The 14,787-nt window shown below is 36.4% G+C and overlaps 1 protein-coding gene across 5 annotated transcripts in view; it reads left to right on the top strand.

The window, feature by feature from the left end:
• Nucleotides 1-14,787, top strand: part of LOC124613896 (inositol polyphosphate-4-phosphatase type I A) — a 261,219-nt gene that overhangs the window by 149,442 nt on the left and 96,990 nt on the right. For 4 of the 5 annotated variants that reach the window (XM_047142639.1, XM_047142642.1, XM_047142644.1 and 1 more), the window contains one exon: nucleotides 12,135-12,340. In XM_047142639.1, coding sequence (XP_046998595.1) covers nucleotides 12,135-12,340 — 206 coding nt within the window. The remainder of the gene's footprint in view (nucleotides 1-12,134; nucleotides 12,341-14,787) is intronic. The other variant, XM_047142641.1, reaches the window with a different exon arrangement.

Consider the following 14,787-nt stretch of genomic DNA (forward strand, 5'->3'; position numbering starts at 1 on the left):
TTTCTGTTGATGCTTCTTTGCTGAACTTCACAGAATTGCTTGCATCATCTGCAAACAGGACTAATTCTTCTTCCTTATTCAGATAGATGGCTGATTGTTATCGTAAAACAAGAACAGTAGTGGGCCAGTGGCAAACCCTGTAGGACTCCCATTGTAAATTCTATCCATGGAAGGGTCTAGGGTAACTTTCTACATTCAGTTTCTGAACTAAGAACTAAACCAGCATTGAATAACCCTCTGGCTGCACAGAGGATTTATTCCAAAAGCTAGAAAATTTTCTCTCTCTTTTAACAGTAGTTCACTACTGATTTTATTTTATTATCTGATCTGTCAATATCAGACAAAATATGTGTACTGTTGGATTTTGTACAAATTTTCTTAATGTGGTAAAGTACTGTTCATAATGCGAAAGTATTTCTGGGTCATTACTTGTTTTAGTTACTTTGCAAAAGTGTTTTTTTGTTGTGAAGATACTCTGATACCTGTAATGATCCAAGGTTCTTTTAATGACTTACCATTACTACATTTAATTATTCTTTTAGGAAATCTACTTTCAAAAATTGATACAAACACATTAAGAAATATGTTGAATTTATATTTAACATTAGGTTTATTGTAAACTTCAAGGCACACTAACCTCCAGCAGGCAAAGAAATCAGGTCAACCAAAACATATGGTACTGAGTCTCAGCCTTGACTTGTGATGTAATGATGTACATGTACACACATACTCCTCAAGCCAGTATATGGTGCATGGTAGAGGATACCTTGTACCATTATGAGTTGTTCCCTTTCCTGTTCCACTCACCAATGGAGCAGCTGTCTGTATACATCCATACAATCCCTAATTTGTCTTATCTTGTTTTGTGATCCTTACACAAAATGTTCATTGATGGTGGTAGAATTGTTCTACAATGAGCTGTAGATGCTGATTGTCCAAATTTTCTTAATAGTGTTCTGTGAAAAGTACATCATCTTTCCTCCAGGAATTCCCAATTGAGTTCACAGAGCATTTCCATAATGCGTGTTGATCAAGCCTACCAATAACAAATCTAGCATCATGCCTTTGAATTGATTCAATGTCTTCCTTTAATCCGACCAGGTGGAGATCCCAAACACTTGAGCTGTACTTAAAAATGAGTCACACCAGTGCTCTATAACCAGATTATAGATGTGCTACACTTACGTAGAATTCTCCCAATAAACCAAAGACAACCATTTTTCTTCCCTACTACTGACCTCATATGCGTGTTCCATTTCATATTTCTGTGTAACATTTATTTATTTATTTTACATGTCCAGGAAATGAAATTATTACAATGCTGGTATATCATTAATACCAAACATACAGAGATTAACAACATACAGTGAATCAGTTACAGAGGAATTCCAATGAAATACAGGCACAAAAGAGTAATAACAAAAAAATACAGGGATTAATATGTACAACAAGAATTTGCAAAATACAGCAAGGATGATAAAAAAATTAACAAACAAGGTCCCGGTGTTCAGCGATGTTAACTGCCATTTTGTTAGTTGTAGCAAGATCGCTAGTAGTGCATGTATCCAGCAGAATCCCACAGACTAGCAGATTTTGTTGATCCTGTAGGTCACCACATTGTCAAACTTGATCATCACTGTTGAGGCCTCATTTCCTGAGGTTGACTTTGCATTGTGATGCCCCTTGTGTCTCCCATGTAACTTTATGCCTAGATATTTAACAGTGTGACTGTGTCAAGCAGTATATCAATAATATCGTATTCAAACATTTCAGTTTTTTATTCAGCTACAGGAACTTACATTTTTCTACATTTAGAGCAAGCTGCCATTTGTTGCACCAAATAAAATTTTTTCCTCAAGCCATCCTGTATCCTCCTACAGTCACTCAACAACACTTTCCAGTACACTACAGCACTGTCAGCAAACAGCGAAGATTGCGACTAATGTTATCTGTCTAGTAGTTTATGTAGATAGAGAACAAGAGTGGTCCTGTCACACTTCTCGCGAGCACTGCTCGTGATACCCCTGTGTCTGATGAACGCCCACCATCCAGGATAATATACTGTGTGCTTTTATTTAAGAAGTCTTAGAGGCACTCGCTTATTTGAGGACCTATGCTGTATGCTCAAACCTTTGTTACCTCTCTACAGTGGGGCACTGTGGCAAACACTTTCCGGAAATCTAGGCATATTGAATCTGCCTGGTGGCCTTCATTCAGGATTTGCAGGATATTCTAAGAGAAAGTGGCAAAGTGAGTTTCACATGAGTAATGCTTTCTAAATCTGTGCTGATTCATGGACAGAAGCTTTTCTGTCTCAAGGAAATTAATTATGTTCAAACTTAGAATATGCCCACAAATTTTGCAGAAAACCAATGTTAAGGATAGTGGTTTCTATTTTGCAGGTCCTTTGTTTTACCCAGAATACGCCCACGAATTTTGCAGAAAACCAGTGTTAAGGATAGTGGTTTGTATTTTGCAGGTCCTTTGTTTTACCCTTCTTATGTATAGGGGTCACTTACACTTTCTTTTTTTTCCCCAGCTGCATGGGGCTTTGTGCTGGGAGAGAGATTTGCAATAATTACAAAATAAGTAATGAACCAGTGCTAATAGGTAGTCTCTGTAAAGGCGAATTGGAATTCCATCCAGATCTGGTGACTTATTGGTTAGCAACACTTTCAGTTGCTTCTCAACACAAAAATGCCTATTTCTGTGTCCTCCATACAGCAATCTTTGTAACAGTTAAACAATGGTATGTCTGTACACTCCTCCTGTGTTAAGTATTTTTAAACGCAAAATTTAAAACTACAGCTTTCCTTTTGCTGTCTTCTATGACGCCTCCAGACTGATTTATGAGTGACAGAATAGAAGTCTTCAACTAACTTAGTGATTTTATATAGGACCAGAATTTTCTTGGGTTCTCGGCAAGATCTTTTGCTAACATGACAGTGGAGGTAGTTGTTTGCATTGCACATCAGTCTTTTTATGGACACATAAATCTCTACTGGCTTTTGCGGTTTACATTTCTGTGTTCTTTTCTGAACCAAGGGTGCAGTAATCTCTGACATCAGCATTTTCTGAATTTTGTTATTAAAATGCTGTAGATCTTTTCCACACTTCGTCCAGTTACTCAGCACATTCTTCCCCAGAGCATGGTTTACAGTCAGTTTAAACTTCCCTCTTAATTCCTTATGTCCATCATATTGAAACCAAATGATGCCATTTATTGTCTAAGTGGGATGCTAACAACTGCTTATCTACTCATACCACGATGTTGTGTTATTTTACATCATGCCTGGGTGCCGTATTTGAAATATGGCATGTTTGAAGGGGACTGAAAGACCTAAGTCGAAGCAAGACCCCGGGAATAGACAACATTCCATTAGAACTACTGACAGGCTTGGGAGAGCCAGGCCTAACAAAACTCTGCCATCTAGTGAGCAAGATGTATGAGACAGGCGAAATACCCTCACACTTCAAGAAGAATACAATAATTCCAATCCCAAAGAAAGCTGGTGTTGACAGATATGAAAATTACCGAACTATCAGTTTAATAAGCCACGGCTGCAAAATACTAACACGAATTCTTTACAGATGAATGGAAAAACTGGTAGAAGCCGACCTCGGGGAAGATCAGTTTGGATTCCATAGAAATGTTAGAACATGTGAGGCAATACTGCCCTACGACTTATTTTAGAAGTTAGATTAAGAAAAGGCATACCTACGTTTCTAGCATTTGTAGACTTAGAGAAAGCTTTTGACAATGTTGACTGGAATACTCTCTTTCAAATTCTGAAGGTGGCAGGGGTAAAATACAGGGAGCGAAAGGCTATTTACAATTTGTACAGAAACCAGACTGCAGTTATAAGAGTCGAGGGGCATGAAAGGGAAGCAGTGGTTCGGAAGGGAGTGAAACAGGGTTATAGTCTCTCCCCGATGTTATTCGATCTGTGTATTGAGCAGGCAGTAAAGGAAACAAAAGAAAAATTCGGAATAGGAATTAAACTCCATGGAAAAGAAATAAAAACTTTGAGGTTCGCCAATGACATTGTAATTCTGTCAGAGACAGCAAAGGACCTGGAAGTGCAGCTGAACGGAATGGACAGTGTGTTGAAAGGAGGATATAAGATGAACATCAACAAAAGCAAAACGAGGATAATGGAATGTAGTCGAATTAAATTGGGTGATGCTGTGGGAATTAGATTAGGAAATGAGACGCTTAAAGTAGTAAATGAGTCTTGCTATTTGGGGAGCAAAATAACTGATGATGGTCGAAGTAGAGAGGATATAAAATGTAGACTGGCAATGGCAAGGAAAGTGTTTCTGAAGAAGAGGAATTTGTTAACATCGAGTATTGATTTAAGTATCAGGAAGTTGTTTCTGAAAGTATTTGTATGGAGTGTAGCCATGTATGGAAGTGAAACTTGGACGATAAATAGTTTAGACAAAAAGAGAATAGAAGCTTTCCAAATGTGGTGCTACAGAAGAATGCTGAAAATTAGATGGGTAGATCACATACATAACTAATGAGGAGGTATTGAATAGAATTGGAGAGAAGAGAAATTTGTAGCAGAACTTGACTAGAAGAAGGGATCGGTTGGTGGGGCATATTCTGAGAGATCAAGGGATCACCAATTTAGTATTGGAGGGCAGTGTGGAGGGTAAAAACCATAGAGGGAGACCAAGAGATGAATACACTAAACAGATTCAGAAGGATGTAGGTTGCAGTAGGTGCTCGGAGATGAAGAAGCTTGCGCAGGATAGAGTAGCATGGAGAGCTGCATCAAACCAGTCTCTGGACTGAAGACCACCACCACCACAAAAACAACAACAACAATGAAAGGGAAATTAAGTAACATGTGGTGGCCCCGTCAAGTGTTGAATTACAGTGTTCTGAAACTTACTCGTCATGGTATTAGTGACTGGTTGCAATTGAAGGTATTGGTGGGTTCTTTGTTTTGTGGTCAGAATTGTTAATTGCTATGGATATGGCAAAGAAATTCAGTAGCTGTTCATTGACTGTTGCTGTGAATGAAGATATGGCCAGTACAATGAAATTTTTGCTGCTATATGGCTTCATGGCCAAATTTTTATAGTATCACAAGTGTCAAGCGCATATAAAGTTGACTGAAGTTGGTGCTTCATGTTGTTGTATTCTTGTTCATTTCAAAAGAGTGTATGATGTAATGTGTGTTTGTTAATGAATCATGGTATTTTGTCTAAACTTAAGTGTTAGTCTGCATTGAAGGAAAGTCAGTTACACTAACTGGGGCCTGTAATAGGGAGTATTGCAAAGTCTGTACAAACAGGTGCCCCAGACTCACAGACGTTGTGCCTCTGTTGGTAAATGTGTGAATTAACATCGAAGAAAAGTGGTTGTGCTGATGGACTGATCTGTAGTGTAGGCCATTGTCAAGATTAGGTAGGAATGTTAACAGTTTGGTTCTGAATTTACAAAGCTAATGAATGTGAATGGAGAAGAAATTAGCTGTGATGACAGACTGTTCTGCAATGTAGCCTCAGGTCTAGGTTGTGGAATGAGAAGTTAAGTCATTTTCTGGCTCCAGCCACATTTAAAATGATGTTATCAAAAACTTTGTGGGCTATTTTCAGAATGTCTTGTTTTCCGAAGTTGTTGGGGAGGGGTGATGTTCTGATAATCTTCATGAATACATAGAGGGCAGGCTGATCGTATACTGCCTGCGTCTACATCCCCTCCCCCCCCCCTCCCCCCCCCCCCTCCCCCGTTGCCTTTAAATAAACAGTCCACAGTTCTGTTGCAGTTTCTTCAGGATACCCATGAGCTGTAATTTGTAGGTGGCAGTCATCAGGTGGTATTGTTGACTATGGATCGAAACTACAAGGCAGATCTTTGGTGTTTAATTTCACACGATATTAAATTTTTGTATGATGTTACCGTGGTGAATGCCAGTTTTGTGGGCAACTTTCTATGCGGACAACCCCCTCTTGCTGTAAACCGAACACACCTGCACAGTATAAACTTGATATGATCCTTCAAGGTATGTTGACAGACTGAGTGTACATAAGCCTTTTTGTCTTGTTCACAATTGGATACACAGTGTGCTCTGCCGAACTGTACTGGGAATACAGGTGTACATTTACCTCCATTAACGCATCACAATGTGTAATGATTTCCTTCAAGCAATGTGCATAGACTATTTAACATTTTTTCAACATTAAATAGTACATATCACATGGCTTATGGGATAGCAATGCTTTTTTACATTTTACGTAAAGAGTGAAACTTTATTATTATTGTTCATACTTTAACTGTTTTTACATAATTATTTATTAGTAAAAGAACCAGTGAATAACTGTTGCTGCTAAGGATACGAATTGAAATATGTGACAGGAGAAACAGTTTATTTTCACAGGTAAGCATCATTAAGTCATGTGACTTTCAGAGGCATTGTGTGTTGGTGACAAAAATTCAGTACTGCACATCAGAGTGGCTTACCCGATAGCTATTCCTAGTCTGTGGTCAGGAGTGGAGTGCAAAACCTTTTTAAAAGCTGTCTGTCTAGTATTTATTTTATCTGCTAGTTTTTTTATATCATTTGAATAAAATGTTTTTCCTACTGCACTGAAATCATCCAATTCTTCTTAATTTCTCACTGTTCTGTTATTTTAAATCTCATAAATTACTGTGTGTGAAAGTTTCATTTTCATGAACAAGGTATGGAAGATTAAATTCTTGTGTTTTTTGGTGGAGCATACACTGAATTACTAATGTGGGACAGGTTAAAACTAAATGAACCAAACCTAGTTACCAGCTTTCCACAAGCTGTGTTCCTCCAGCTAAGCCATCTAATTATGCTCAACAGGCACACACCTTGGTTTCTGTTCCTATTCCATTCATTTAAAATGTTCTCTTGGAGTATTGAGGAACAGGAAAACTGACATTTGATAGAGCTTGACATCATTACATTCTCAACATGAAATTCATTCAAATTATTCATGTCATTTAAATACACAATTGTAGCACATGAACACTTGCATGCACAAGAAGCAACATAATGTCAGAACTGGACTTCACAGTTTGAATGTCAGCATGAGATGACTGAAGTGTAGTTGACATGACAATGACAGATTGTAAACCCTGGAACATTGTAACACTGCTACAGCTGTGCTAATCCCATTGTTTTGTTAGAATTTACTCCTACTTTAACATAGACTGTGTGTGTGTGTGTGTGTGTGTGTGTGTGTGTGTGTGTGTGTGTGTACTTCCTATAGGCTTGTCAATATGGAGTATGGCATTGTGGCTTTTAATTTTTATTTTTCCCCACATCTGTCTTATTTTGGTGTAATCTGCTTGAACATTTATCAAGTATAATTGGGACAGTAGATCTGAATGCATCAACCATTATCAAACATCATATCACATGAATGCCCAATGTGATGATGTAAAATTTTGGTAATGCGCTCCAAATTGTGACTGTTTCCTACAGGGATTACTACTGATTTGGCAAAGCTGTAGAGATTGGTTTGGTGTCATTTCTTCTGTACATACATGGAGTTGTATTTCATAAACACATTATTCATCCATATAGTGCAAGGAATATTTAACACTTATATGTAAAACAGGCACTGTTTCTTTTCTATTCTGCTGATCCATCTAACCTGTTGCTAATTGAATGAATGTGTGAGGTGTCCCTAGTCATTTACTAGTCCATGATAATCTTTCAGTTACCAGAGTGTTGACATCTGAACTTGGATGAAAACTGAATAGAATGAACTACTGCATGCGTCTATTCGAATACGATGGATTCATCGTTGTGACATATTGATATACATAATAGCAAAGAATTTTTTCTTTGTATGTTCTTCTTTTTCATTACTCCTTCCAAGAGCCTTTACTGCTTTAAATCTGCCGTTCCATTGAGATGTCTGAAATAAAAAATTTTATCACACTTTTTTTTTTTTTTAATTTAATTTACCTCTTCACTCATTTCACAATCTAGCATCACTTACATATTAATTAATCTGTGAAAAATTAGATGATTGAAATAAAAATATAGATGCTGTTATTGTAGTACATGGCACCTGCATTGAATATGTAATTTCGTTCTTTCTGTTGTTATTGGTCCCGTGTCAATAAAATTTAATTAATTTCTGGATGTTCCTTGATAATGTAGTACACTTCTAGTCAACTAATGTGTGAATACATCATCAAGATAATTAATAATTATTTCAGCTGCACATCGTTTAAATCTTAAATTACTTTTTAAAACTATATTAAGCCTCATATAAAGTGAAACAGGAAAAAGCTAACATGCAGAAGACAGCAGTGATGTATCATTGGAAGATCACTACTCATGAATGTAAATGTAGATAGTAAACAATTGTGCTTAGGTAGACAAAATGGAAGAGTAGCAAGAAATGACTTCGTATTATTCAGCACGTGAAGAATGGTGTGTGTCTTTCTGCCTCTCTCTCAGTGAGCATTCAGTAAATTCATGTGATGACAATATAATAAACAATTTTGGGAAAATGTCTCACATTTCTGGTTGATTTCTTTGTTTTGTGCACCTCAGCCTTAACACACCTGTGAGAACTATATGTGATTAGACTATGAGCAATTGTATAAACAGTATTACCTGTTGCGTGTTTGGACATTGTGTCCATTTATGGCCATGCCATGTTAAAGTTCCATGGCCTGTGGTGTTTGTTGTGTATCTAGTCCTTGTATTATTGTGTGTTTAAGACGTTTAAGGGCACACAATTGATAATCATATGTTAAGATAGTAGCTGGAGAAAAGTCAAAGTGAAGGAGGTAAGAGCAGTAATTTCAGTACCAAGTTTTTAGAAGACTAACCAATTTTAAGTTCAGGGTGATTCTTCACTTGCATTATCCCACATTTAATTTCAGTACATTTGTTCTACTGTCAATATAATTTACAAAACATCTCTGACTGGAGAGAAACATTTGAGGCTTCACAATAATAATAATAATAATAATAGAGAAAAATATTGAAGGATTATTAAGTATATACACTCAGAGGTGTAAAACAAATTATCGTAATTTGGTCAGTTACCACGCTAAGCAAGGACATTGAAAAACATTTCCTGTTTTTTAACAATTTACATTCTGACATTTACTCTTTTAGGAGGAGTATACACAGCACTGAATGTTTGTGACAGGTTGAAACAGTGTGCAAGTTTTTGACTCTAACACAGATAACTGGCACTTGCAGGTAGTGCAATTGATAGCACATTGTCCAGAAAGGCAGGTGTCAGGGTTTGTGTCTTGGTGCAATATGCAGTTTTAATATGTCAAAAATGTTCAGTTTGCTTCATATTTTTTTCTTACTGTGATAAGCTTCAATTTCCAAACTGTTTGTATCTTAGTACCTTTGTTTTTTTTTCTTCTATGAGTTGATAACACTTCTAACTTAAGCCTTTTATAAATATTTATATAGAGTTTACCAACTATATATTCACTGAATTGACACAATAAGGAACAATCACAATTCTTTCTCAGGCGGTTGCAGTACCAGTTTGTAGAATGGTTGAGAGATACTGAAAGTGATACCCACCACATAGTGAGGATTGCTTTGAGAAGAATCGTATCGTCTTTATAAGTAACGGAGAAGGAAAAGTTGTCGTCACATACTGATGTACCAAATGAACAGCCATCTCGTATATGATTTTAGTTGTACATCTACCCCAAAATGCATCATGGGGTGTAAGTAACTGGGGGATACCTATCATTTATTTGATGTGTCATGTTATGTGTCACCTGAATCTGATTTTCATAATGTACGGCTGCTTCTTTTAATGGATTGTCCTTGTTTTCTGTCTGTATACAACAAGAAACAGCATACTTAATTCTTCTTTGAATCACATTGTTATAGATCTGCAAATTGAATTACGCTGGATTTTTCCCCTTTGAAAATTTGAGTTGTGATAAGAAATCCACACTCATATTTTCATTTCATTAATAAATTATTAAGACTATAAACAGTACAAACATTGCACTTGTGACTGATCTTAGAAACTTAAGAACATGTATCTATCTGCTGTGGTTAATGAGCAATGAGCCCCAATATTGCATGTGTAACAATTTTTCTGTACGATTGTTGCATATTTTTTCAATGAGTAGTGGACGTAGCATTAAGGAATTTTTGTAGATGTATGTGTGAAAACTTTATCTGTAGAAAACTACTAAGTTGTGTCATTCTGTGTGTACTTTTAGTCCCATATACTTAAAACATTAAAAAGTGAGAAATGATTATGTAATTTGATATAATAATCAGATACTGAATTAGACATATTAACTTAAAATTCACTCGTGTTACTTCATCATGTGTTTTGTAAGACTACTCACAGTTAATTGTTACCTCCAAGCAACAGAATACATCATTCGATGCTATGCTGGAAGGTGATACCCAGTGATTTAATATGATTAATATAGACATTGTAAATCACTGTTCAGCATCAATTAGTTGTTAGTGATGGGTTTTGATTAATAGGTGGAGCTATGTTTCATTTTGTGACCTGTTTTGTGTGATATAAGAAGAAAAGGCAAGACAAAATTAGGGAAGTATCACACATGCAGCAGATTGTGGTAGAGAGCATCCTGCCTCTTATCTTATCAGCTCCATTTCAGGTTCTGCCTACCAGTGAAGGAGAAAGTAATGTAAACAAATATTACCAGCCTGAGGCAAAGTGTAGTTGGTGTTGAAAGTTACTGTGCTAGGAGACCTCACTAACTTTTTCTCTTCATACTTTTATGTTCAGGATATTCATAGCTTTTATGTACAGGATATTCATAGCTGGGGATGTGTGGTCACATTATCATAACAGTTCCTAAAGCTTTCACAAATGCAGAGTCAGTTATTCAGTGTGAAATCTGTTAAATTTTTAATAATATTGTACTAGTAACCACATTTATTTTTGTCATACTTCAGTTGATCTGTGGCGTAGTGTCCTTTGGAAACCCCTTTCACCACCACCACCACCACCACCACGCCATTCTAGCTGACATGTTTTGAGTCCACTTATGAATGTATGGTAACCACAATACCTTATTTGTATTGTGTACATATTAAAAAAGCGTTCCATCCATGAAACTGATAATTTTGTGATGAGAAAAAAAGAGCTCTGATATACTATAAATGAAAAATATTAAGGCACAGATATGACATTACAAAAGAAGTAATAACTCCACAATGCTGTACTTGTGTCAGAGGAAGTTTTCATTTTAATAATTATGCTACTTTATTTCCTTTTTGTTTCCTTTATCTAGCAGAGCATTTAATGTGGCAAACAGATGTTGAATAAGAAGTTCCTTTTTTAAAAACTGTTTCAATAAATTATGTACTATGAATGGTTTTATCTCATGTGCATGCACAACACTTACTTTTCTTATTTGGTGTGTAGATAAAAATATAAAATACTAATTTTCTCATGTACTGCATGCAGAAGCTATTATTATTGTGTTCATGCTACTTTTGTTGCCCTTCAGTCACCACTGATTGTTGATGTAACATATAATAAGTTTCCTTGCGAACACTACAGATGTATTGGAAACTTGGGCATGTGGAAAGGAATTTCATATTCAGCAAAGATTATTTGAAAAATATTTTATTTAGTAATAAACCTTCTGCATTGCAATCACAATAAATAATGTTTTAACAGCCTAAGCCAAATGATTTCATAAAAAAAAATGTCCAGTTGCTACAATATATTTATTGCTCTTATGTTGTCTGGGATATTTGAAAGATAAACTCCATTTTCAAGCCAAAATTAAAGTTTGAGCATTACATCTGTTTCAGTTTTTCGTCTTTTATTTGATTGCATGGTGCATCTCAGTATACTCAAATATAAAATACAACTTTTGAATTTTACATCATATGATTGACAGAAGCTGTGAGATTTCATTGTTTCATTCATTTCAGTTATATCTGCAGTCATCTATAATCTACTTTCCAAATTCAGACAGTGTCACTCTAGAAACATCATTTGTTAATCAAGACAACCTCAATAATTTTTGTCAGCACTTTCTGACAAACCATGATAGTAATTACTCTTTAAGAAGCATTAGGTGATACTCCATTGCTGTTGAAGATGTCTTAATGGTACCAGGAAAATTTATTGTTGTTTCATTTATTTAGCAGGTGTACTCACATAGACGGTCACAGTCACTGCCTCCTCGCCTTGGCACCAGAATGAAGCTGCCCAATCAGGGTCACCTTCCTCAACTCTTTGCTTCACCATATGTTCAGACATACCGATTCCATTCTGGACTTGGTGGTGACATTTGTGTACATGAATTAATGGCTGAGAGTCGTTTGTGCTTCCAGTTCCCTCAGCAACTGCTGTAAGTTACAAATTATTTTAATACAAGAATTTTTGTTCTTGGGGTATTTTTATACTTTATAATGAATGATGTTTTTTAGCTGTAGTGAAACTCCAAAATGTCTGATATTACAGATGACAGATCATAATGTAGCAAGCAACCCATAACCAGCTGTATAGCAGGCAGAAAAAAGGATCACTAATAGAAATACAGAAAACAGCAATTAGATTGGAACTCAAACACTTAGCGATAAGTTGATAAAAATAGTTGTACAGAGTTACGTAGGGAAAAAAGGCCAACTAAAGCTATCAGTACCAAATATTACCTGTGCCCTGTAACATAATGATGATGTTGTGTATGGCAACATACATATACAAACAGAAAAGGAACAGAACAACAAACTGGCAATATCTCTTTTTGCATCTATACTATTTTTTGGAATGGAGGTTGTGGTGACAGATTGTTCTGTAGCATAGCCCGATGTGTAGGTGGTTGGAAAATGAGCGACTGGTAGTGAATTGGTGGCATCAAACGCTGCAGTTAACCTGGAAGAAAAAGAGGACGTTCTAAAATTGTGGAAAGTGGATGAGACAAATAAAATGATAAACATTTCTAATAGATAAATTCAAGTCCTCTGCACTTCTTTCTGCATATTTGGGTTAATCTCAGGAGCTGCTTTAGGGATTTTGATAGGGTTTTTACTAATAGATAGACTGACTTATGAGGAAGGTTTGTGTATATAATTTATAAATATTTCAAACCAGTTGACTGAACTGTGTTGAATTTGTCAAACACGACCGTGAAAATGGTGCCATTGCCATCTATCAGTGAATGACAGAACTCCTTGGATCTACATTTTTGCACAACACAATAAAGCCACAGCCAAACTGAGTGCACATGAGCCCTCTGCTTTGTTTGATGTACCAGCAACAGGAAGTGTTTTGTGCTATGTGGTCAGTGTGGACGCAGCTTAACATATTCAGATATTTGTGACAGGGGCACAGTCTTCTTGACACCTTTGAACTGGAGAACTGAAAAACATTCAGGAATGAATAACTAAATTTTTGGGTGCTTCCATACATGTCTGGGAGATGCACTTCAAAAAAAGATGAAAATTTCTGCCTCCCTTCCATTTGCCATCGTAATTCATACAATTCACTGTAAATTCATTGAACTATGGGCAGTGAGTTACTTATCTTCGAAGTATTGTAAGCAGTGATTTTAGAACAGTTGCATAGCACAAAATCATGTGAATCCAAAACCTATAGTTTTTAATTTTTTTATGCAGAAAATAAAACATTTTCCGAAAAACTACTTCAGCAAGGGATGCACCTGTGAGTCATTTACATATAAGTTTTTTCAGCAGTGAAGCAGACGACTCAAATTTAAGTTTTCTGCTTCCCTTGAATCAAACCCAGATGTGGATGTGATTCCTTGCATGGCAGGGCATATAAGTCTGCCACGAAGAATTGTAGCAATGAGTATGAACAATAAATCAATGTGTACTAAGGTGTACAAGAGAAACACAGGTTATACATCTAGATCAAGAATGTTTCTTTCTGTTTCATTTCCCTCTAATTGTGGCCTTCAGTCATGATGCAGTCAGCCAGCCTTCAGTGCATGATATGCTACAAGTTAAAGACATACCTAATCACACACAAAGATGCATCCACGATTTGTATAGAATATGTACATTGGTTGTAAACATATTAATTAACTCATGATGTGCTCTCATCGTTGCCACGAGGCATCATTCCAGACACGGGTAACATTCATGCCTCCTAGGTAATTTCATGGCGTGCACTATTTAAATCATTTCAGTTATATGACACTGATATTTTAAATACCAAACATTGTTCTCGGCATTTTATGGGTAACTCAATGTAATGGTCCATAAACAAATTTGCTGCTGCGCCAAACAGGTCATCTGACCTTAGATACTTACTGTTTAGTGGTGACTAGACAGCATTCAGTGCTGTAATTGATATGGAAAAAAGAGGACATGCAAAAATTGTGGAAAGTAAAGAAGACAAAGCCAGGGCAAGTTATCAGCAGACTTGGTGTTAGTTGTGCATTGTCTGAATTATAAAAGAAGGGCTATACCTCTTTCTCTTTTTGTAAATAGTTCTTTTCATCTCTTTGAATCACATGTGATAGGATGTTATGATTCCTCCAGCAAGCAGTGAGGCTATGTACTGAAGCATATGTTATCAAAGTGAGTCAGTGGCCTGGTGTGAGGTGCACGAGGCACAGTCCCGGTGTTTCAACTGTTTGATGGTCTGTTTGCATTGTGGGATCCAGGTAAATGAAGTTGGTTTTATAGAATTCATTCAGTACTACTAAAATTGTGACTGTGTCGAGGATGAAGCACAGATTTTAATTTGTCACTGTGGCTTTGTGGTGGGAATTAATGGTGTATTTTAGAGAACAACACAGGCCGTACCCCATCCTTTCTGAGAATATGTCAC

This window comes from Schistocerca americana, chromosome 4 (genome assembly GCF_021461395.2).
Source record: "Schistocerca americana isolate TAMUIC-IGC-003095 chromosome 4, iqSchAmer2.1, whole genome shotgun sequence".
NCBI lineage: Eukaryota > Metazoa > Arthropoda > Insecta > Orthoptera > Acrididae > Schistocerca > Schistocerca americana.